At 39.0% G+C, this 25,057-nt stretch overlaps 1 protein-coding gene across 2 annotated transcripts in view; it reads right to left on the bottom strand.

Moving 5' to 3' along the window:
• The window catches only part of prkcab (protein kinase C, alpha, b), an 85,965-nt gene that overhangs the window by 24,073 nt on the left and 36,835 nt on the right, over positions 1 to 25,057 (bottom strand). For both annotated transcript variants that reach the window (XM_068337348.1, XM_068337349.1), the window contains one exon: positions 499 to 610. In XM_068337348.1, the coding sequence (XP_068193449.1) occupies positions 499 to 610 (112 nt within the window). The remainder of the gene's footprint in view (positions 1 to 498; positions 611 to 25,057) is intronic.

Genomic DNA, 25,057 nt, shown 5'->3' with positions numbered 1-25,057 from the left:
GCCACCAAAGACCCGCAGATGGATGGCCAGAGTTAGGAGGAGAGAAGAACGGGAGCGTGATGGATAGAGACGACGTGGACGCGCTGGGGGAGTCACAGTGAGGGATGCAATTGAGGAAGGCCATGAGTAATAGATGTAAAGGGAGGTGGAAGAAAAAGCACGGAACGATGTGGAACAGCCAAAGATTGGAAAAGTTAGTGGAAAGAGAGGAAGTGGGAGGAAAAATGGGGAGTCAAAATGGTTGTGGAGAAAGATGGGAGGAGTTGCTAAATGAATGTGGGTGGAAAGTCTGGGAGTCTGGGACACCCAGCAGGGCGGGGCAGTGAATTCTGCATGGGCTGCAGATGTGAGCGTCCTGCAATACCAGTCTATTCCCATCTGTTCTAATTAGAGCCAACTCTACAGCGGAATGGAAACCAGCACAGCATATTCTACACAGGTACACACACACACACACACACACACACACACGCTTTATAAATGGGGGTGTACACTCACTGTCACATTTCATCCCCTGGTGGATGAGCCCATACAGCAGAGATCCACAGTGGTCACAGAAAGTGGGACTGCCATAAGAGTGGATCTTGAATTTGTGCTTGCTTCTGGGGTCCTAGAGCAAAAAAGACAATCATAAAGAGCAGGAACTTTTTAAAAAAGTAATAAAAAGATGTTTTTCAACTGAAGTACATTCATATTATGATTATTCATAATAACCACAGTTCATCTCGTGGTGTTTTGACCTGGAGTTCTGTCCAACAGCTGCTGACACATTTCAGTTCAGACTAAAAGACTCAGCTGGTAGTTTCATTAGATTTTTCATACAGCAATGGGTCAAATTATATTTTATTTTCCTTATAATATAAAATAGATGACCTCCAACCTTTGGTGGCTGAACTGTGAAATGGGAGACAGTGCTTTAGAAAAATCTTAGAGCTTTGGATTTTCTCTGTTGTAGAAAAAAAAACAACACAGACTATTTTTACATCTGTTCATCACTCTATTGACTGATGTAACATCTTGATGGAAATTAATGGAATATGTAATTATAAAGAGCATCCGCACAGATCAGATTTTTGGCCTCATTACCACACTAAACAGCACATTGCTTCCCTCATTTGTACGTAAGAAGCGGCAAATGAGATAATGATTAATGTGCATCGTATTCACTGTATCACTGGAGGATGAAAGATGGCTGATCTCAGGATATGGGAATGTGTTTAAGGGTCAAGTACCAGTGCACTACATGGTTTCATGGTACTGCATGTTGTTACCAGAATTCTTATTAAGTTATTAAGGCACAAACTCACACCCTACAGTTATCGCTTGGATTCAAGAGCAGTGTAACTCAGACAAACTGAAGTGAAAATTGAGCTAATACGTAATGTTGTTTCTAAGGAATCTTGTTAGTTTAGATAAAATGGATCGTATGGACAAATATATGCTTTTCAGATTTCCACCACAAAATTAACGCAGCTGTAAGGGAAACCCTAGAAATGAAGAACCCCCAGGACTGGCTACATGTGTTAAACTGACTGAGTGAGCAGCTCAGTTGATGTAAAGACGTGAAGCAGAAAATGGCAGCAGGGCAACACGAAGGAGACACCTGTGTGGGGAGGCAAGCGTGGAAACCTGAAAAAGTCTAATTAGAATGTTCTCCTTTTGGCATGCTTGACTATTTTTGCTCAGTTCCTCTAGTCTTTCCTGGAGGATCTCCATGTAAAAAAACAAAACGAAAAAGAAAAAAAAACCAGATGGCACTATGGTCATGTCTTCTCTTCTGGGTCTCCCTTTTTTCAGCAAACAATTCTTTGCCTCCTCCTCATTCTTTTCAACTTTTCAACTGTGGGAACACTGAATTTATTTTAAAAGCAATGAACAATAACCACCAAAGTCTCAGGCAGTAACAAAGGGATACAATCCCCTACTCCCTGGGTCTTTTTCTGACTTTATAAGCCTTCACTCTTATTCCTCTCCTATCTGTGCTTCTAGGTAGTGAGCCTTTCATTTTCTCATTTTAACAGCAAACCCCATTTACTCCATATATGGTTTTATTTATTTTATTTGTAGTCCGTGTGGGTAAAATCAAAATGCAAGATTTCCAGGAATCCAGATCCTTTGACTCAGTACTGCTGGTTGGATGACTACTAGGCGTACATTTATAAAAATCCTTATTTCATCTCTTATGATGACAAAATAATTTGTTTCCAGTAACAGCATGTGTAGCTTTCAAAACTCCACAATTGTGTTTAAAGCAAATCTACCTGCAGTTTAACTGAGCTGACCTGTTAGTGCAGCATTTATCTGCAATTAAAACATGCATCTGCGGTTACGAGGATGATTTGTACTATTTGTTTGTGTAGTAAAACATAAAAAGGCTGGCACAAAACACTCATTTTAGCACCGTGAACGTTATAATTACATGTGAACACAAATGTTTCCAGTTATTCTGACAGAAGAACTCATCAGCGAGTGCTCCCTTTTTGTTTATTCTGTCAGTGAATGCAATGGACTCTGACTGCAGCATCACAAAGGGTTTCACTGAACTCGGGATAGGGCAGTGAGCGTAGTCTGGTGCATTCTTTGTTAGGGATTATTTAATAGACAGAACAAAATGCATGATATGTTAGTGTACAAACACTTGAGGAGGCAAAAGCTCTTGGCAGTCTTTGTCTGGGCCCACGCTGCAACATCACAATCAGGTCTTTGATGTGTTTGATTTCTTTCAGGAGAGTCATAGGATAGTTTTGGAGCACAAATCCCCTGTAGAAAAAAAAACCTGATTTGAAACTGTCTTCATGGTGTCAACTGTAAGAATGGCAGTTTGACACTGAGATTCAAACACATCTACAAGTCTCTATACACATGGACTGTAGCTGAAGGTCCTTTTGGACCCCAGGGCCTCATAACAATAATCATTAATTCATCCATGGGTGAAATGTCTGAGCAGAAAGAAGACTTCCTTGTTTTTGTCTTGCCAGTTCACTTGGATTCATGTGCAAACATGCATAAGAAATAAAACACTGAAGAGCTTTGTCTGGATGATTGTTTGAGTGATCTTTATATCTCTTAAGGAGTTTTAATTGCTGCTGTTGTGAAAAGAATAAATCCATAACTGATAAATAAGATGACATCCAAACAGCTAATGTTAAAAAAAACGGGTTAATGATGCTAAATCTGCATTTCTAAAAAAAAAAAAAAAGTGTAACACTATGAACTAGATTTATAATAAGCTCTATAAAACATCCCCAGCGACTCTAACGCCGGACAACATGCTTTGCAGAATAAAGATGCTGGCAGACACACACATCAACATTAACAGACAGAGCTGTTGAGGCCAAACCAGGAGGGAAGTTTGTTCCAGCGAGGCGAGAGGATGCTGGATTCCTTGGAGCGTAACGACGGTATATCAAGCAGAAGAAGAGGAGGAAGTCGATGATGGGAGTGACAGCAAGTCAAAGCAGGTTGTTGCTAATTGCAAACAGGCACTGACAGGCACACAAGAGATTATTAACTGGAAATTATCACCATAGAAGTGAAGAGTATAATGCGAGTCATTTCTTTTCGGCTAAGCAGTCAGCAGGTGACACCCAGAATTTACCTGCCTTCACCTGACTGATAACGTTCCGACTTGTAGGCGAGAGATGATTTGGATGACGTTTGTTTTTGGGTTATCTAGTTTGAAGCAAACAATTGTCACACAGCTTTGTGTTAATCTCATATTAAGAAGCATTATTGAAAAGAGCTGAAGTAGGAATTGCCAACACAGTAACAAAATCTCAATTCACATTTGATTAGTGATAGCTGTCAAAGGGAAAAACACGAAGGGAAGAGGCTTTGACAGTTCTGTGTGTGACTCACACCCAGGAGATGGAGCAGAAGACGATATCAACCAATATGTAAAATGGAAAGTAAATGATCCTTTTGTTGTTATTCCATCGTTTGCAAAGCCCAAATCATAAAAAGTTACACTAGACACCATTATTAATATACGCAAGTTGATAATCACACACCTGACTGAGGTTATACTGGTGTTTGTTTGTAGCCTATATAACACGCACATTAAAATCATACAGAATCTAAAAGTAGCAATGGTTCCCTTTAAGAATATAGAAAAACGTGTGTGTGTGTGTGAGAGAGAGAGAGAGAGAGAGAGAGAGAGAGAGAGAGAGAGAGAGAGAGAGAGTGAGAGAGAGAGAGAGAGAGAGAGAGAGAGAGAGATTTGGTTTAGAGGCTCGATTCAAGTGAATTCATTGGAGGAATTTCCTCTACTTGTTCTACCAGTCAGCGCACCTATTTATGCACAAACACACCGGCACAACCAAACACAAATTGGACGACAGCAAAACGGTCCCAAGATGTCACTGTGAGAAATCAAATTCAGCAAATTCAACCTACAATTAAATTAATACACCCTCATCAGACTGTGGGTGCGCTGGCTTGTGCATGTGTGAGCTGGAATGAGGGGGGGGACTAAGTGAACAACTGTACAGTTGCTATGGTGATAATGAGTTTGAGAAAACTCGGTGATAGATTCAAAAATCGGTGGAGAGAAAGCAAACAGTAGGAGGAAAACAGTGAATCACATGTTGTCTAATGAAATAACAAAAGTGTGTGCACATTGTTCATGCATGCACGGGGGGGGGGGGGGGGGCGACGAATGCATCCAGGTAGGAGACTACCAAAAGAATGAACACCATGGAACAATCTCATAGAGAATAATGATGGAATTTCTCTTGTCCTACAGGCTGGAGATGGAAAGAACAGAGAGTGCAGGGCTTTTGATAGATGAGAACATTCTCTCCTGGTTGTATATGAACCAACAACAAATAGCATTCTGATGCTAATAACACACACAATTCCCACCGCATTGCATCAGCAGGTATCAGTCTGACCTGTGGTTACAAGCGAACAATGAGCATTGCACTCAATGACAGGTGTAAACGCACGCCTGCGTGTGTTTGTGTGCATCTGCCTGTCAGTACAATTGGGAGGAATACAGAAACAACTGAAGGACGACAGGGAGACACAAACCTAAGAGGTACTGAAATAAAGGTGTGAAAGTGACAATAAAGAGATGTGAAGACAAAACACCCAGAAGCTCTGATGGTCAGATAGGAAGGGACAAACAAAGAGAAGGATGGAACAGATCGAGATTCAGACAGACGCATGCACAGAACAGCAGATGGACGTTAACGACAAGGCTCGGCTGTGTGTGTGTGTGTGTGTGTGTCCAGGTAGGAGGCTTTAAAGCTGCCAACCAGCCACCGTGGGCTCACGTCTACAATGTGAGGGAGAACTGACAGTTTTTCTTGCAGGCTTACGGTCCATCATGTAAAAATGGGATACTTTGCAGGAAGCAAAATATTTTAGAGTATTTATTTCTATTATATATCAACTTCAATACATTATGATAAATAAGGAGGCAGCGGTCTCATGCTGTAACACTAATAGATAGTGGCAAATCGTTTGTGGCCAGTTTTATTCCCACCTGTGACGTACAGCTCCTGTGCATATGAACATTAGTTTCTCCAGGTTAATGCTTGGAAGTCACAGGATGATTTCATGTAAATAAAATGAAAATACCAGTAGATTCTCTGTATGCAACAGTTTTGCTGCTGACTCCTTCATAATAGTGGCCAATGCTGTTTTTTAAATGTATTCATTGGACAGATGATGCATTTCAGCACTATAAAAAGTAATGTTAACATCTGAATTCACCACGTTTCACTTTTTCGTTTCAAATGCCAGCATGCCAATTATTTTGTACCTCATTTTGATGCATGTCATATGTCATAATTCATTGAATGTAATTTAACAGAGAGTACACAAAATAGGGGCATTCATGGAATTTAAAAAAATACTTATTTTTACAAATAATCGGCATTTGTGTACAAGTAGTCTTTTACATGCTAATCTCCAGAAAAACACAAGACGTGAAGATATGGTAGATGAAGTTCTTGTGCACTGGAGGGTTTCAATGGAACAAAAAGCAGTAGAGAACATAAAGTGTGGTTAAATGAAAGATTTTCTGGAAGATTAAGCTTATTGAGAGTGACATAACTTTGAAGCTGCATAGTGTTAACTTGGATATCATGTTAGGAGTCTTCAAAAGAAAACAATGTCAAATAAATGGTCATCCATTTAAAGACAAGGACTAAAAAACCTATTTAAAAAGAAAGCTGGGCATCCATTCAAATGCCAGGAAACTGGCTCCACTCGATCAATCATGCCACTTGTAGGAACTAATCTGTCTTGTGACACTGATAAAGACAATAATGAAGGTGTGACTCAGTGGAACAGAAGTGAAGATGGAGGGTGAGCAAGACCAAGAGAAGAAAAGGTAGATAAGAGAAAAGGCTCGTCAAAAGTCAGCGAAAGATTGTACCGTAATTTATATAAAACCAGCACAATGACTTGATCATTTTCACATCCTGTTCTCTGTTCTCTTCAGCTAACACTGAAGAGAGAACTAGGTGTGTGTGTTTGTGTGTGTGTGTGTGTGTGGCACAGAGTGATAAATAGTAAATCAGGACGCACATACACACAAGCAATTATATAAGGACATGAAACTAGCGTACGCCTCTTTCACACACTCCTCATTTACCGTGTCATAATTTGCAAAAGGATTTTTCATGAAGTGAGGGTGTGTGTTTGTGTTTAATGGCCTGCCTTCCCCTGGCAGTAAGTTCTCATACATCACAATACTGGTTGTGCAGCTTTTCTGATTACACGCCTATTCTATTCTCCTGAGTGAATTAAACATCAAAAAGACTTAGGATATCAAACATGCAAACTTTATGCTCATATGCCGCTGTAGCGCACACACACACACACACACACACACACACACACACACACACACACACACACACACACACACACACACACACACACACACACACACACACACACACACACACACACAAAGAATATGAATGAGCTAATTAGAAAGGAATGGTACAGAGAGCAACATCAGCCATCTCCAACTGAGTTCACTAGATTAAAGGATGCAACAATTCTTGATGATGAGAAGGGGAGAAGCTCATCGACGTGATGCTGTAAGTACCAGTTAGATGCAAAGAAGTGTTTCTCTCGGGTGTTTTAGGAACTGATATGGCTTAAAATATAAATCTTAATGTGACAGTTGATATCAAAGATAGTTATCACAGGGGGAGTACACACACCAGCTGGAAGATGTGCTCAGATTTTCTATGAAAATAAAAGAATTAGTGCAACTACGACATAATTTTAAAAAATCATTTAAAAATACTGTATATCGTCATATATTGTTATTTTTTCCTGCTTTTTAGTTTTAGTCCCTGTCCCAGCTTAAGTTGAATGACAGTTTTTTAGTCTATAGTTTTTAACATTTTAAGCTTCAGGTTGTAATTTGCGTTTCAGTGAATGTAGTCTAGCCAAATCAGCATGTTTCTGTTCATATTATGCTAATTTATTTATTTTTTTGAATCTAATATTTAGGAATAAAATTAACTGTTTAAGGACTCCATGGATTGTGTTACTTATGTAGATGTTTTTCAGACCAAGCCTAAGCCAGCAAGCTGGGCCTTACAGACTTTTAAAGTTTGACAATAAATTGGGATTATTATGGCCCCAGGAGGCTCCACTGAGCACCAGTCTGCTTTGTAGGTAAGTAGGTAATTCATCATTTTTGGCAAATGATGAATAATTAACAACTTTTTCGTCCTTGAGCATTGAGAATTTTAAATATGCTAATGAGATCCAACAACCCAAAAAGTTGGAGAGCCATTGGTTTAGAATAAAAAAATTTTTTATACATGTGAAATCTTTATATGATATCTTTAGGATAATATCATTATTCAAAATATATAACATTATTAATCATATACACCTACACATGAAAAAATATATTTCTTCATTCTAACTACTGTCACTAAAATCAAAGTGAGCAGACAGGTGTTCAGGACCTCAGCCCTTCCCTGTTGCGCTCTAATTAACAGCAGAGGAGAGGTCCTCTGGTCAGACGCATTCACAATGAACACCTCATACCCTTTCATCACAGTGTTACTTTCATCATCAAACACAACATTTAATTAGACCGAGTATGATGTGAGGCCTGCTTTTATTGCAGTGTGAATGTGTGTGGGCCCAGGTCTGCTGCAGCTCAGCCTTTGTTGATCTACAGTATTCAACTAGAGACCAAACCAGAGCCTTCAGCCGGTGACAGCGTGATCACTTCCTGGGCGCTCCTCAATCTGACGAGAAGTCTCTGAGGCTGAAGCTACCAGAGTTCATTAGGAGAGATCCGTGTATAGATCCTGTTCTACTCAGGGTCAACTGAGCTAAAAAGTAGTGAGAGACTCTGAGCTGTTTGGAGGATAGATGACTAAATGGGGTCAGAACTCCCAATTCCCTGTGTTCTTATCCCACAAACATACGTAACTCTTTGGACTTAAATAGAAATAGATGTAAAACATCTCAGGAGACACTTCTAAGATTTTTATCTGGCTAATCTGTCTCAATCTCTTTTGAGGTATTATCCCATGTTTTTGTTACATGAAGATTATGTTAGAGCATCAATACTAACCAATCATATGTGTCTTCAAGTGCATTAAATTATACTGCTTTAAAAAGTATGTAGCTTGAGAAGTAGGTTGAATAATTAAACACAGCAAGATGCTACAAATTCAGCACAGGGGAGATGTGTACATCTTGAAAAAAAACAGTTATTGAGTTACAGTATGTCGGGAGAAAATCTGACACTCCATCCCACTCAAACAATGTTTTTAATTTAACTTGTAACCATGGGAACAAAAAATACAAACAATAAACATCACCCAAAAAGCAAAAGGTTCCACTTCAGTATATATAATTTAAATATGAAAAGTGTTTGAGATCTGTTTAGGAAATTAAACCAACCATCAGATTGTAACTCAGGCCAACCAGTAACCATGGAAATGTAAAAAAATAAAATGATAAATATTATGTGGGATGTGCTGGCCTGAATGGACATGGAAAAGAACTTGTGACCGGACAATTATCAGCTCCATCCCTGGACCAGCAGAACGAAACCTTGAAATGGCAAACTGCTTCAAAATGGTGCCTTTGAGCACTAACCCCGTTAATAACATCTGCTCCAGCCGAGCTGCTCTGTGGTCATCAGATTAAACTCTGATCATCACAGGTAGCAGAGAACATTGCTCTCAGGATAACATTAAATTACTGAACCAGCGACAGAAGAAACAAGTCTGTAGGCCAGTACTCCTGCCTTTTCTCTCTTATCAGAGACAAAAAAAACACATTTCCAATTAGGAAAACATCACTTAAGAATTAACTCAGTATAAAAAGACCACGTTACGCTGAAAAGGGATAGTAGCAAAAATCTTTAGCAAACAGAAAACAACAACAACAACATAAATGCTGAAAGGCTGTAAAATTTTCTTTTCCTGTTTGACGCTCCCACCTCTGCCTGACATGAATAATTATACATGTAGTTTACTTCAAGACCTAATTTTCACATGGGGAACTTTAACAAGGATAAAAAACAACTATCAGGAAAAAAGGGAAAACAACATAACTTCTCAGGTCAGCTATCACCTGCCTTCCCAGAGTGCTTTGCAGCAGATATGATTCTACTTTTGTTCCCAAGTGTGTTTATTAATGCTTTACGTACAACAGAACCAGACAACTGGCTGTTAACATATCTGCACCTTAATCACTGTGACATCGCCGCTGGAACTAAGGAGGACAGGCCCCAGGTGGCCCCTTCGCTCTCACACACAAACTATATTTAACTTAAGCACAACAGACACACAAAGAGGTGCACTAACAAACAAGTCATTTCAAGTGCATGCAGGTGCACTTGAAATGACACAAAACGCTTACCTCATTAACCCCACCCCACCCCACCCATCAACTGTAATGACATATTGACTGAATGAAATTATAAATATAAATGACAAAAATAAACTGTCTCAATCATTTTCTCCAGTGTCATAAAATGTGAACTGTCTCTCCAATAGCTTCCTTTTGAGTCTCTCTGTGGAAGTGTGTTGGGGAAATGAGGTCAGCAGGTACTGTATAATAGTACTGGGAAGTATTGCCATTAGTTGTGTAATATAACTTATTATAGCTTCAATGTCAGCTTTAACGAAAACAAGTTACTTAATCCATAGAAATCTTCACTGCTGAAAACAAAAATCCAAATGGCACCTGAAAAATCTTAGTGTTCAAAGTAAAAACAAAACAAAACTGAATTGACCCAACAATGTCAATCTGGTGCCACAAATTTGAGTATGCATTAAGGGCTTCGATAAACTACAGACAATATAAAATCACAGCATCACCAGACAACTTTTATCACGACTAATTATGAAGAATTGTTGATTGCATCGTAGAGGCCATTGGTGTGACGAGATACAGTCACTTAAATCTTCTCCTAGGTGTGTAAAACACTATCTAAATAAACATACACCAAATAGAAATAGGATGCTGTAGCAGTTGCGTTGTCATTGTGGCTAATTTAGGCAAAACTGTTGCAGTACAGGTAACAAGAGGGTAATAGTTTGAATCTCGGGGCCACTGACTGAGCGCTCATATATGATGAGCTGCGAGTAATACAATGTTGTCATGAAAAAGTGTGTACATTTGTGTATGTGTGTGTGTGTGTGTGCATACACCCACAGTGCTGAAAAGCTCATTGCACTTGTAATGATCTACACATCCTTCAAAATGCGACCAACGGCCACGAGATTAGATAATAATCACCTCTCTGATGAATCCCTCATCTTCTGTGTCGATGAGCACAGCTTTACACACTTAGTATGTCATGGGATGTCAACAAGCAAGCAGAAAATTGCATATTGCACTTTTAAACTATGTACCATAGTACATAAGATAGCTAAAGCCCGTATCAACATAGGACATAATCACACACTTGGTAATCCTCGGCAACCATCTGGGACAATGTGCTTGGTGGATATATGGGATGCTGCAGTGATATTAGTTGAATCATTTCATTTTTTATCATCATCTTTGTTCTTTTAAAATGCAAACATACTTTTTCACGATAAAATATTAAAATTATGTTAGAGTCATACATTTCTGAAGAAAAGTACAGCTTAAAGTCAAAATGTAATTCAAACTGTTTCAACATGGAAGTAATGAATTAACAAATGTTAAAATACTGAATGCAGCAGTTTGAAAACAAAAGAAGCAGCAGAAAAGCAGAAAAAATTGTAGAACACCCCCACCCCCCCATGCATTTAGTGAAATGATGCAGGTAGGACAGATGACGATAGAAACGGTTTCCAGGGGACCATAAAAGCCGATGAATATAGTGGGGACATGCTTGTTGTTGCCATGGTTCATGACTCATGAAGTTATAGAAGTTCATTCTCAGCATGTGGTTTTGATGAATTATGTGTGCGCTGAAGTGTTCCTTGGAAACGGTCTCTGTATCTGTAGAGCATTTCTGCATATCTTTATATTTTCTCACTTGCAGCATTTTTGTTGATGTTATTGTCCAAATGTTCTTAAAAAGAATGTATGTCGTGTTGAATCCTGCTGCGAGTTGAATCACAGGGTGGTGTGTGAGTTGAGAGCTAATCGTTATGTGGGCTCTGACAGTCTGACAGGTTATTGCCCACAACTAGACTAATAAAATAATAAAGGTGATGATAAAAATTCTTCTTTCTACAGTGAGACACAGTCAGGTTTGCGTTCTGGATGTTAACAGGATTACAAAAAAACAACTTGACAAATTTTGATAAAACCTGGGAGTGACAGACTTTTGGAGAAATGTGTGACAGGTAGAAATAACCAATGTTGTGACTAACACTGACAGTCAAAAGCAGTTAGATTAGCTTGCTGGCTTCTGTTTTAATAGAATACAAACTAAACATAATGATGTGTCCTTATAAATGTGGAATGCTCTATTGGGATGGCCAGAACTATTTTTATATTGGTTTAGAAAGACAGGATAAAAATTCAACATGATCTAGTCACACATGCTCCAGTCAGATCTCATCACATACTAATGCTAACTCTTGAATGTTGACTGTTATGGAAACCCCGAGGATCCAATCTTGTCCAAAAAAAAAATCTAACATACACAGCATAGCAGTTTTAACATTAATATACGAAAAACATTTAATCACTAATTTAATATGCCCTGCTGTCCTTGTCCTGTCCAACAAGACTGTGTCCTCTAGCTCAGCTAGAGACCTCTCTCTCTCAAGATGTATGTGTGTGTGTGCGTGTGTGTGTGTGTGTGTGTGTGTGTGTGTGTGTGTGTGTGTGTGTGTGTGTGTGCTCAGTATTTACGTCTGTGCCATTACATAAGTAATGCAACTACTCTCTACATCTTTGTCTCATTTCAGCACCAGTGGTCGATACAAAGCTTTCTACTTGCCACCCTGCTGCTAAAATCCTCTCCTCCATTTAATCAAAGACCCTTATAGGAATCATTGCTTTCAGATCATCTCAGCGTTATACAGCATTAGATTGAAGTCAAAAGATCAACAGCCGACCCGTCAGCGGAACGCTAATCCAAGAGGTGTTAGCGACAGAAATATTCTTGTGTGTACGGCTTATCCTTAGATACTACACTCTCATGATTAGATAGGAGCACATGACGCTCATGGTATGAGATGTGCAGGTCTTAGATGGCATAACCTCTGACCTTCTCCAGGACAATTCACTCTAGATGAGTACAGTAAATACATTGCTTCAGTGTGGCAATACCGTTAATCCTCCCCATCATATCTGTCTTTACAGTACATGTGACTGTGCTCCAATCTGTGTGACGACATTCAAAGTACAGGCAGACAGAAATGGAATCTGCATTATTTTTGTCAATAAAATACATATATAATAAAACATATAAAAACAAACTATCAAGAAGTATTTGAGTTCTGAGCAAAGCAAAATACTTTCTGGACCACAAATCACTCCACATTCTCTACTGCCAACTTATTTTACCATGTTTACATTACAGTGCAGAAGTCTGGGGCAATACTTACAAATGTACAATAGAAAAGAGCAGAAAAGAGCCATGAGAGTCATTCATAACACCGGCTATAGAGATCATACTAATTCATTATACTGAAAATCAAAAACATTCAAATTCATAGACCTGATTCATTTTCAAACAGCTCAAATCATGTACAGTATAAAGCAAATATACTGGGAATATTCCAAACTTGTTCTTCAACAGAGATGGGGATTATAATCTGAGCGGGGAGCTAAATTTGAAACATCAGAGGACACGAACAACATTAAAATGTTTCAGTGTTTCTGTTTGTGGACTGACGCTGTGGAACGGATTGGGTGTGGAGCTCAAGCAATGTCCAAGTGTGACTCAGTTTATAAAAAACAGTACAAAAACATGGTTTTCAACAGGTACAGGAGGGGAAAAAGGGCTTTAACAAGCAGGTGTTGTCATAAATAATTTATGTATTGCCTTTTGCCTTACAATCTAGTCTTTGATTTTTGGACTGTAAAACTTGTGACCTCACTTGCAGCATGATGACAATCATTTTCCAATATAACAGGCATAGTCTGCCCTAACAATTTGCTTCCACCTACTCCAGTCAGAATAAAGATCAGAATAAAATCCAGTGTAGATGCCTTTGTTAAATCTATTAAAAATATGAACACAAAAGTCCCATGAGATGCATGAGGTGATAATAACCTGTTGTGACATTTGCATAACAAAAATAATGGGGATATGACACATATGACGCGTAATCAGTCCACTCTTGACTAAAACATCCGATCTCACACATGGCTCATTTGAATGCATGAATATATTACACATCAATTTAAATTTACCATGGCTGGACTGATCAATCATCTGATATTGTGGAGGCCGTAGCTGGCTTGATGGAGTCTGAGACATTTAGAGAATATTAGAGGTTTGGGGCTTTGGGCTGATCTATTCTCGTCAGGATGGGCTTCTCAGACTAATGATCCCACAGACTCGGCCACTGCAGGAGGGATCAGTGACGGCTTAATGAGGCCACAGGGATTCTGTGCTTACAGAGATAGAGGGAGAGGGAGGAGAATATTGTGGCGGGAGACACAGAGAGTAAAAGTGAGAGAAAAAAATGAGCAGAAAAGATGTGCTGTAAATCCAGAACAGAGGCCAGAGTGTAAGGAATGAAAGCCATGGAGAGGAGGAAGAGACAAAGTAAAGGAATAATGGAGGAATCAGAGTGCAGGGAGCAAAAACCATTTATGGGTAAAGCCTATTACCTTCAAATAACTGCTATTTTACTTCTATAAAACAGTACGTCTTAGCCTTAGGGTTGGAAGACCATCAGATCAGGGAAGAGTTGTTGTTGTTGTTGGTTTGTTTCTGAAATGCCCATAAATTTGGCAGGTTGGATGTATGGAAGGTGTGTATTTGCTTTCTTTGTAATTCATCGAACCATGGTAGTGATAACCACAACACTGATACATCATGCTACATATTCATTTTAAACAATTACTTGATAATACTAAACTTTAAATCCTGATAGTTCTCGTGATGCAACAACTCCAATGACCCTTTGTGATTCCCCTTGTGCCATTGATAAAGCACTGAATTATTTGGTAATATTTGGTTAATTTATTTTCCTCTAGTATTTATTTGGGACTCAATGACAAATGTTATATACAGTACCTTCCTAGTATTCCTAGTAGTATTTAATTTGATTCAGTATGTTTGCATTTAGCTCAAAGTAAAGCATCACAGAACTGCTAGCTTCAGGCTTCTCATCATTTACACATTAAAGCACCAAACGTTTGTGGCTATTATTATGAATTTCCAAACAATAGTAATCCCATATTCAAGGTGTGATAAAAGAATGCAAAATTTAAATTTAAATAGTATGTAAAAAGGTAGTCTTGACACACATTCTAACAGTAAAGTTTAATAACTGCTTTATCTCTGTTTCTGGCGACAATGCAGGATGCAGAGACGAGAATAGTAATAACGAAAATAACAACATATCGTGTTAATGTGTGAATTATTTCAAATCCAGTTGTCTTCTACAGTATATTTCCCTGTTACATAATTTATAAAACTCCCCACAGAGGCAAAAATACATACACACCTACATATACACATGAGAGACCCAGGGGAAAGTCAACCATTACATAATCTTCAAATGCTTAATGAGGCAGGTTTGAAGACAGGAGGAAGGAAGGTCATGTAAGGAAAGCAGGAAGAGAAGAAAGACAGATGAGGTGACATCCCACGTGGAGCAGCAGTAATGATAATAGATTTATTAGAGATGGAAGAAGAGACCTCAGCGTTACATCTCAGCGCTGGTGCTTCATGAAGACAATCGCTTTTCCTGCACTGGTTGCAGATTAAGCTGAGACACTTTCTGTTTGTTACTGATTCAACAAGACTGTGATGATTGTTTTCTCCAACACTTCAACCCACTTATGTTTACATCTGCCTTACTAGGACCTCACAGATTTAAGAAATACATGTTCTGAACCTCTGGGGAAAGGAGGCTGACGTGCATGAATGTGTTTATCAGTCACATGACTCTGACCACCAACTATTTCCAAATATTGTAAATGTTTTAAAATCAAACATGCATGGAATCTAACATAACTTTTAAGTGTAATATGAACAGTGTCACACAAACAAACAAACCTAAAGAGATTTGATCTCTTTGTGGCACACCATCCTTTGTAACCAATGAAACTCAGCTCCACAGCAGCCTCAGGTCCTCTCCTGATAGGAGATACTGCAGGTTCAGCTCTTCATTCCCCATGTCTTCCTTGAATACCATCAACAGGCAGCAAATTTTTAGAAGTGATTTGCAGCCTGTAATGATCTGGATCACTACCTTTGTCTGATGGATTGGACCTTGGGCCTCTGGAAAATGCTTTCTCAGCACCAAAAGTCAGAGCAAATCTTCTAGATATTTCCCTTGGGAACTATTGGAGTACATATTGGAGCTTGCCAGGTGTACAGAAATACAAGAGAAATCTAATGTGGCCCAGTATCTGTTGATGTCAATGTTTTTACATAAATTGGGAAGAAATAATGTATCTGCTCAGTCCAAGTGGCTAAAATGACCTAAAAATCATCCATGCACTAAATATCAAAGTTGTACTAATGGTTGAAGCACCACACTATAGGATCCTAAGGAGTTACAGGTATCATGGTTCATTGTCAGTCTTGAAAACAGTATTTGGTGAAAGTTACGTGACGTAACGTCCTCATCAGCAGATTGAGCCTTATTGGCTGACCTGTAGAGATCCAGTCTTTGCACAAAGCTTAACAATAAACATAAGAGTGATGATTGTTTGATCAGCTTCTGTCAGATGGCTAAATAAAATCCTGATTTATGTGAATGTTGAATGCAAAGAAGTAATGAATCTAGAAGATGAGGTTTCATTGGACTTGGATCAATTCAACAATTTGCTGTAAGGTGCTTCATTTCTCTGCATTGCGGGGAAAAATTATTTTGACTGTAAAGAAGTCATGCAACACTCATTTTCACAGAAGCAAAAGCTGATACTTGACACCTCTAAGCCAATATCATCATTCACAAAGAAAATGAGCGTGTATATCTGAATTGCAATGGAACAAAGACCTGCCTGACTGCCACCCCCATCTCTCCTGAGGTTGTTTCCTGGTGATGACATTGATCACAGGCTGCTCCTGCCCCCAGTCTGAGGAATAGGTCAGTTCCCCGGCTGCCGTCTGTCCACAAACACACTGTTTACCGGCCTGTCTGAGATTACACACACACACATACTGGAATGCAGAGGTAGACATAAGTAGATTCAGTCATACACACACACGCACGCAGGCAGGCAGGCAGGCAGGCACGCACGCATGCACACACACACACACACACACACACACACACACACCTGGTGTACTGTAGTAGAGGTCTATAAATTATTCATATTACTCCCATCTGATAAATTCAATTGACTTGATTATTTTGAAGTGCTAAATAACACTGCGGTTAATGTCCGGCTGTTTGCCCAGCATTGTATTTCCATTTTGGTAAGACATGTTTTTTACTGACATGTTTTTATTTTTGGATTTAATATTATAAATTTGATCGTGAGCTCATGACCAAGTAACAGACAGGAGCATTTTCCAACCTTCACTCATCTGAACCTTATAAAACACCCATCTCTCATTGAGAGGTTTGGGAGACAAATAGTGACAGCTTGTCCTCTTCAGAATAACACTGCTCTAACAATAAGGCTTTTTAGTGCATGAATTGTTGCTTATTTACTGAAGCAACAGATCAGGCAGTAAAGTTTTTCCACTTGAACCGTCTGTCAAATTTCAGGTCAATATCCCATTACTTTTAACTGTTTGGTTCTCCATGAACTCCTGTACTGTTCAATAGCTTGATACTTCACCATGTTTACTACCATTTAACCACTAAGTTGGTTCATCGCCTGATTGGTATTTATAGGTGAGTATAATTAGTCATTCTAGGTTCATCTCTATGTGCAACTCATTTGATTGAAATTTAATGAAACCCTTTAACTGGTGTTAATATATAAGCTGCTGATGAAAACGGCTTTAGGTTTCTCCTGATTTTCTTTCTTGTGCTGGATAGACAGAAATATTTGGTGAACGAGAAGCACTAGAATGCAAACACTTCAGTTCCCAGACTCTTGTTTGTTCCTGCTGACCAAATATTTTTCACACACACAGCCACACACACAGCCACACACACTCAGATAGATTGAGATATTACACATCTGTACTGTGTATATGTATTAGGGACGCCATGATATACCTCAGTCACGTCAAGCTGAAAACTAATGATTGTTATATAAGAACAGTTTCTTGCTGGTGCAATAAGGTGTATGTTTTACATTAAATTTACCTCTGATATAATTAGTCAAGTAATCAAAAAATAATCGGTGATTAGTCGACTATCAAAATAATCATTTGTGGCAGCTCTAATATGTATACGTATCTATTATATGGATCATTTATAACAGCAAAGGAAGTCTTATGTACCAGGTCAGTTTTTTCTGCTGCAATTGTGATGACTGAACAACAAAGAAAGCAATCTGCTGGAGCTGCAGGAAAGAAGTGATGAACCAGAACAAAATTTGAAGAATGAAAAAAAAGCACTACCTTTTGTAGTGTTAAACATGTTTTGTGTGTTTGTTTTCTTGAAATTACTTATGTTGTAACTAATTTATTCATTTAGACTTGGATAAAATATGCATTTTGTCTATTAAATGTAAATTAGACCTGAATCTACATGTAATCTTGTCATTTATTAGAGGCAGGCAACAAAATAAACCTTGCTGTCATATTTGGGAGGTGTTAAATGTCAAACAGCAAGAGACACAGCTGCTGCTCTGACATTTAAATAATAAGTGAATACATTATGTTAGTGCATTCACCTTTGGTGCCCATGAGCTCTACACACTGTAGCATTGTAAGCCCAGTAAGCATCACCTGAGATACCCAGTTACAGCTCAATACTCAATAGTGAATCTTCACATATGGCTATTTACTTCCTAATTCAGGTTAAACTCACTGGTGCACTTCTTCTCAAGCACTTTTCAACAGGCCACCCTGAGTCTTTCACCCACTGAGAGTGCAACTTTCATCACTATTCATCTTCTAAATTTCACCTCAGTGGGGAGCAGGATCTAGTAGCATCATTAGTCTGTCGGCACAAAATGAGCCTCCATTCATTCAGTAATCACAACCCAGCCATGAGCGCTTGTGCGTCTGGAATGATTAAAGATAAAATTAGCTTCTCATACTGTATATGAAGTAAAGTGGCAGTGGTAAGTTTGAAGATTCAACACATTACTGGGCTCATTTACGATGGTGACAGGCGCTCCTTTATCAGGCTTCATTCATTTCTGTCAACCCTCCCTTTCAAAAAAAATGTGAACCAATCAAACTTGTGAAGTTCTTGAGGCAAATAAAGAAAGCCCAACTTGAAATAAAAAAGGTTAGTGTGACAAGTCACATTACCACAGCGTGGAGAGGCAAACATGTCAAGACAACTAAAATCCTTGACAGTCCACCTTTCTGAGAGGCTGCTCTTCAGTAACGCTGCAGTCAAAAGCACTGTTTCAGACTGGCATTTCTGGGGCAGCTGTGTGTGTTGTGTGTGTGTGTGTGTGTGTGTGTGTGTGTGTGTGTGTGTGTGTGTGTGTGTGTGTGTGTGTGTGTGTGTGTGTGTGTGTGTGTGTGTGTGTGTGTGTGTGTGTGTGTGTGTGTGTGACTGAATGTACTGGTTTGACTGGTTCGAAAAGTAATGTCTTGGTTATTAATAACGTATGGATTTTTTTTCTCAAATGCATGAAAGTCATCTGAATGAATGAATGAATGAATGAATGAATGAATGAATGAATGAATGAATGAATGAATGAATGAATGAATGAATGAATGAGATGATGATATAGATGCAAATAAATCCCCCACATCCAGATTATGATCCACATCTGGATCCACTTACATCAAAATGTAATGTCTTTATAGGCCCAGGAGCTACAAAATCATTAGAACTTGGACACAAACAACATAAATGTCATTAATGGGGTAACTAAATGGAGTTACATTGCCTTTTTAATTTGAAAAACAAAGATTTTCAATGTGAACTTCTAGTTTATCGTCATGTAGTCTACTTCTCCCTGCACTGCGTCTAGAGGATTTTAACCTTAAACATCCTGTTTTGACTCCGCGGTGCACTGGCGTCGTGCCCGGGGTGTCCCCCGCCTCACGCCCTATGCCGTCGAGGCTCCGGCTCCCCGTGACCCGCTGCGGCGGATATAGCGGTGGTAATCTGAAGATGACTGACTGACTGACATCCTGTTTTGACTGAAAAAGCTCTGGGAGTGAGATAAAACTGCCATGTTGAGAGCTGGGTAGTTGAATCATGATCAATATAAAGGTCTCAGCTGCAACTTCAGGCTCAGATCCATCACTAAAGGTGAGACTGTTTAGGTTACACACTGTACTTTGACACAATGGCGTTTTAAACATGTAAATCAAACGCGTAATACGCTGCATTGAAAGCATGATTTTGAATTGAAATACATCATTTCTAATCAGCAGTAGTCTGTCAGTTACAGCACACATCAAATGTCTCTGTTTCAGTGCCAAGTTCTGGTGAAACACGACTGACTGACACAAGCTGTGAAGACATAATTAGATGTCCTATTGGTCTTTAACGTGTCATCCTGCTTCAGAAAAGAAAGAAAGTCAGCACACCCGACGTCCAGCTCAACTACACGCTCATCAAGATGCGAGAAAAGAGAACAGCAGCAACTGGCAAAGAGGACAGTGGTCGCCCACACACCTACACTGGTGCACGCACACATGCACACCCAAACACGCACACACACCACACACACACACACACACACACACACACACACACACACACACACACACCATACAGCCCAGCATGAGGTAAACACATGCACAACAACCCTGGCAAATCACATTGTCACTCAAGTACATAGATACAGAGGTCATATGTGCATCATCATCGTCATCATCATCTTCATCCTGACTCTTGTCTAGAAACTGTTTGTGCTTTTGCTTAAAATTAAATTTTATGTCTTTTTTTGAAGTTTTTGAATAATGGTGAGGGAACCAAATGTGGCAGAGAGATAGAGGAATGGATAGACAGAAATCAGTCCTATGTTGCTCATGGTGGGGATAAAAATAGGACTATATTTGTGCTGATTTTTAGGACGCTCACAGGTAAATTGGTTTCTTCATGAGGCTCAACTAACAGGCTGAAATTATTTTGCTGCATCTCCATTGTGACCTGATTACAACTCCGCTGCTATTCATCACAGCCTGGCAGGGATCGGCCTTCTGACACACACTACATATAACCATATTCTTCTCAGGTGTCTCTTCCCACATTTCTTCTCCATCTTCCCCACATGCAGACAACACCCTCCAGGCTCCAGACTTCCATATTTGCTCTATTTTCCCCTCTTTGGGTTCACGTGAGGAGAAGTGACAGATTTGCAGATTTTCCCGTCAACCCCTCCCTTTTTCTCATCTTTGCTTGACCTCCATGTGCTATTGCTATATCCTCAAATGCTCCTAATTATTTCATTGTCACTCTTCCTTGAACAGTTCCTGTTCTTATTAGAGACCTAGGGTCCAGCTGCTCTATTTATTGTCCCCAAAAATGATATATTAAATTCTTCTTAACTAAATCAAGCATGGGCACCCAATGACCACAATGGTATTCACAATCTGCCTCAGGCTTTCTCTGCTCATTTCATTTTATTTTCTTGAAAGAGACATAATCAGTCATCACCTTTCCTTCATCCATTTATCCAAATCGGGATCACAGGTTTATGCTGGAGCCTGGCTTAGCTGACTGGGTGGAGGCCGTGTACACTCCGGACAGATTCAAAACATGAGCTCCTCCTGTGTTACTTTGCAGCTGTGTGTGCTGAAGCTCCCCCATGGCTCTAACCGCTGCAATAACCACTGATACAGCAGAATTTTTGCTACGCTCATAATTACAGTCATTTAACTTAATTAACAAAGCAATCGTCCTAAATCATAAATATTGTCTACTTTCTAAACTGCTTTACATTGAATCCTTAGGCTTCTTTCTCCTGCACTGGAATCTCATTTATCAAACAGAGTGGGTAAGAAAATCACAAGAGGTTTTTCTTTCTCCTGAAGTGCACAACAGCAACTGTTGGTAGAGACATATCATCACCACAAGCAAGCGTTGTGCTTCCACAACACCTCTGATGCGTGTGTGCTCAACCTTTCCTGTACGCTCGTGGCTAAGCGACACCCTTGCTAAGCGGTGTGGACAACACTCGCAGTGAAGTGTGCTGCAGAGATTTCTGGAGGTGAGGAAAGGCTGATGATGTGTGTCGTCGTCTCTGATTGGTCTCCTTCAACGCGATCGCTAAACTCAGAAGGAAGGATGATGGAGAAAAAGCAGGAGATCTGAAATCATCCAAAGTATATCTGAAAAACCACACACTCTAGCAACACCAACGTTTACACATGCATCAGCCGTATTTTGCAAATGTGACCTTTGCTATTTTGAGCTTTCAACAAATGTTATTTGTTTTTTATTGCATGGAAATAAATTGTTTCAAATAGATTTAATTAATTCATTACATCCTGCTATGTTAGGAAAACTGCTGGTTTATCTGGCCCCTGGCTCAGACCTTTTAAGAATGGAACCCCACCCACCGCTATGCTGGAGCGCTGCTGTAACAGAAGCAAGCATTTGCAAAAGCCAACTGGTGGCTGCACTGTAGCACAGATACCCTGTAGGTAGAGCTGAATGATGGACAACAAGGGCAGAAACACAAGAAAAAGAGGGGCGGAGGTTACAAAATGTTCCCCTCTCTCTGCATCACAGCCTGCAGACGGTCAAGCAAACAGTGTTTGTCACAAACCAGCACGTGGTGGATTTCAGGCATGTGTAATTTTTATTTTTATACTTGTACATCCTGTAAGAAGCTTTTCTCTTTGTCCATTGTTCTTTGGAGCTTCGGTGTAGCAGATGGAAACTAAAATGTCACCAACAAGCCTCAAAATTCATCAAATGACTGACACAGTGTCTTATGTAATCAGGCATGAGCCCAATAACTACAGATTGCAATTTGATATCTGTGATTAAATCAACCGCCACATCATCACTCATATTTTCCAGCTGCTCAGACATCTGAGACTTTCAAAATTATTGGTTCCTGACAATTAAAATAAGGGTTTTCATGCACTTTACATTTTATAGATGCTGAACGATCATTACAAACGTCACAAAAACTTCAGTATATCCAATATTATGCAACTGAGTAAGTTTTCACTTCCCTTGGCAACCTGCTAATTTATAAATAATTTCCTGAGTCAGGTCCATTTTTTTTTTTAAAGGAGCTTGTCCTTCATTATTTTAATCAGCTTATGTGAAATTGTACTTTTAAATTGAGTTGAAGGAAGTTAAAGACATTTTTGTTTCAATTAAAACATGAACAGATCACACATTATTTGGAATTACTAATTGGAATTAATAATCTGGTAGCAAATCGTTTAAAAATATTACTAAGGGTATTATTAGACAGTAATGCACTTGGTAACATTGTAGTTTAACGCTTCATGATTTGATTAAAACATTGATTCCTTTGCAGTTGAGGTTGAAATATTACTAATATTATTATTATTTAATAAGTAGAGGTGCACTCAGTATAGCTCATATTGACAAGACCAAACAGTCCCTTTTAATTAAATTACACCCTCATCAAAATTCCAACAAGACATATCTCCCCTCAGGCTTCTCACAATGTTATTAAAGTGACAAATGAGAAGATCTGCGTGCAAGGACACAGACACAACCTTTCCTGGGTCCCCAGTTTGAGACCCTTCATAGCAGGTGTGAAATCCTTCTTTTTTAAAAAAAAAGCCAGACCCTATCCTTCACATACAGGCACATCTTCAGCGCATGTCCCACATGCAGTAGGTGTACCTGGAAAAAGACCCATTTCACAAAGATGAAGGAAATGAAGGACATTTATGGATCTGTTCGTTCTAAAATAACATTTTGACTAGTTTAGTTGTTTCTACTGTACATAATTAATTAAAGCAACCACAAAAAGAAGAAAATTCTAGAGCCACTAATGAAACTCAATGACCTCTTTTTTGCTATCTTCCCAATTCTTCAATGAAGTTTCATTAAAATCCATCAGGTACTGTTGTGCAATCCTGTAAATAGAAAGACCTTTAGTAAAAACAAATAAATAAACATACTGGCGAAGCAACAGTCTTTTCAGCGGATTTCGGGATACAACCTCTTGCTTTTAAGCGTACGTAATGGCAAGACTGTATCAGCGGACATAGAGATACAACCTGCTACACAGCGAAGTAGAGAGTGATTTCAAAGTTCTTATAAACAACAACTAACAGCAGTAATACATGTGCATTAATTAAAAATTAGGTTCATGATGAACTAAATGAAGAGCGTATCACATTTTTACAGTAACACAATTACTATGAACCCTTAAACGGTGTTAAAACAGTTCAGCTGTGTCAGTTCAGCGCTTTACAGTCACACCTGGTGACACTAGAGCAAAACTGTTTTAAGTAGCAGTCTAATCAACAAAGTGAAAAAATATCTGCATGTCATTCCTCTAAATGAAAGCAATCTCAGTGGCATTACCAGAGGCTGTGTCAGCTTGGTCATCCGATCAGTCTAAATCTGCTAACAGATTGTGATTTGTGACTGCAGAGCTCGTGCCCACTACGCCTCGGTGCAGCAACCTTACATAATAATGTCTGTAATCTAAAGTCGGATCTGCTTGACACAGAGAGACATTCGTCTGTTAAGCTGACAACTCTGACTTACATATTGTACAGAGTTATCATCAAGTTGATTCATCATCCCCCACCTGCTCTTCTGGCAGCACATGTTGAAGCACTGAGCTTCACTCTGAGCTTTAATCTGCTTTCTGGGCACTTCAGCGTTGACATGTGGAGAGATTTGACATTGAGTAAGCTGCTGTAGCAGACGGGTTGGATATTTCTACCAGCTGTTGCTGTATAGGTCAGGGCCGAACTGCTGGAAGTGTAATGAAATAAAATGGACAAATTAGGAAAGAAAATTCAAAGAAAAGTTATATTGTAGGAAATAAAATATAAAAAGAGGCATAGGAGTACCAAACTTGCCCAGTGGCTGCAAAATCTGAAAATAAAAGCAAACGTTTTTTTAAAAAATCCTTACAGAGGAAAAATTTATTGCTGTGCTTCAGTTGAAAATCAATGAAGATTAAGTTTGAATGATAAAAAATTATTTTGTGATATTTTATCACCTGCTTTGTCACTTAAACTGTATGAACTTCTCTCCTGCAGAGAACCATTTACCTCCATTGGCTCAACTTTGCTTGAGATTGTCTGATAATTTTTCACAATTATTAGACAATGTCCTGGGTATTTGAATTTGGGTGTTTGAAAAGAAAACCCCATAACAGAAAACTGTAAAAAAGTAGTTAAGTCTGGTGATACATTGATCCAGTGAGCATTGGTAAAAAGGAAGAACTGAGTCATTGATAAATAATTCAGTCTTAATTTTAA

Source organism: Antennarius striatus, chromosome 16, assembly GCF_040054535.1.
Source record: "Antennarius striatus isolate MH-2024 chromosome 16, ASM4005453v1, whole genome shotgun sequence".
Taxonomy (NCBI): Eukaryota; Metazoa; Chordata; class Actinopteri; order Lophiiformes; family Antennariidae; genus Antennarius; species Antennarius striatus.
This window is presented reverse-complemented; position numbering and strand designations above follow the sequence as displayed.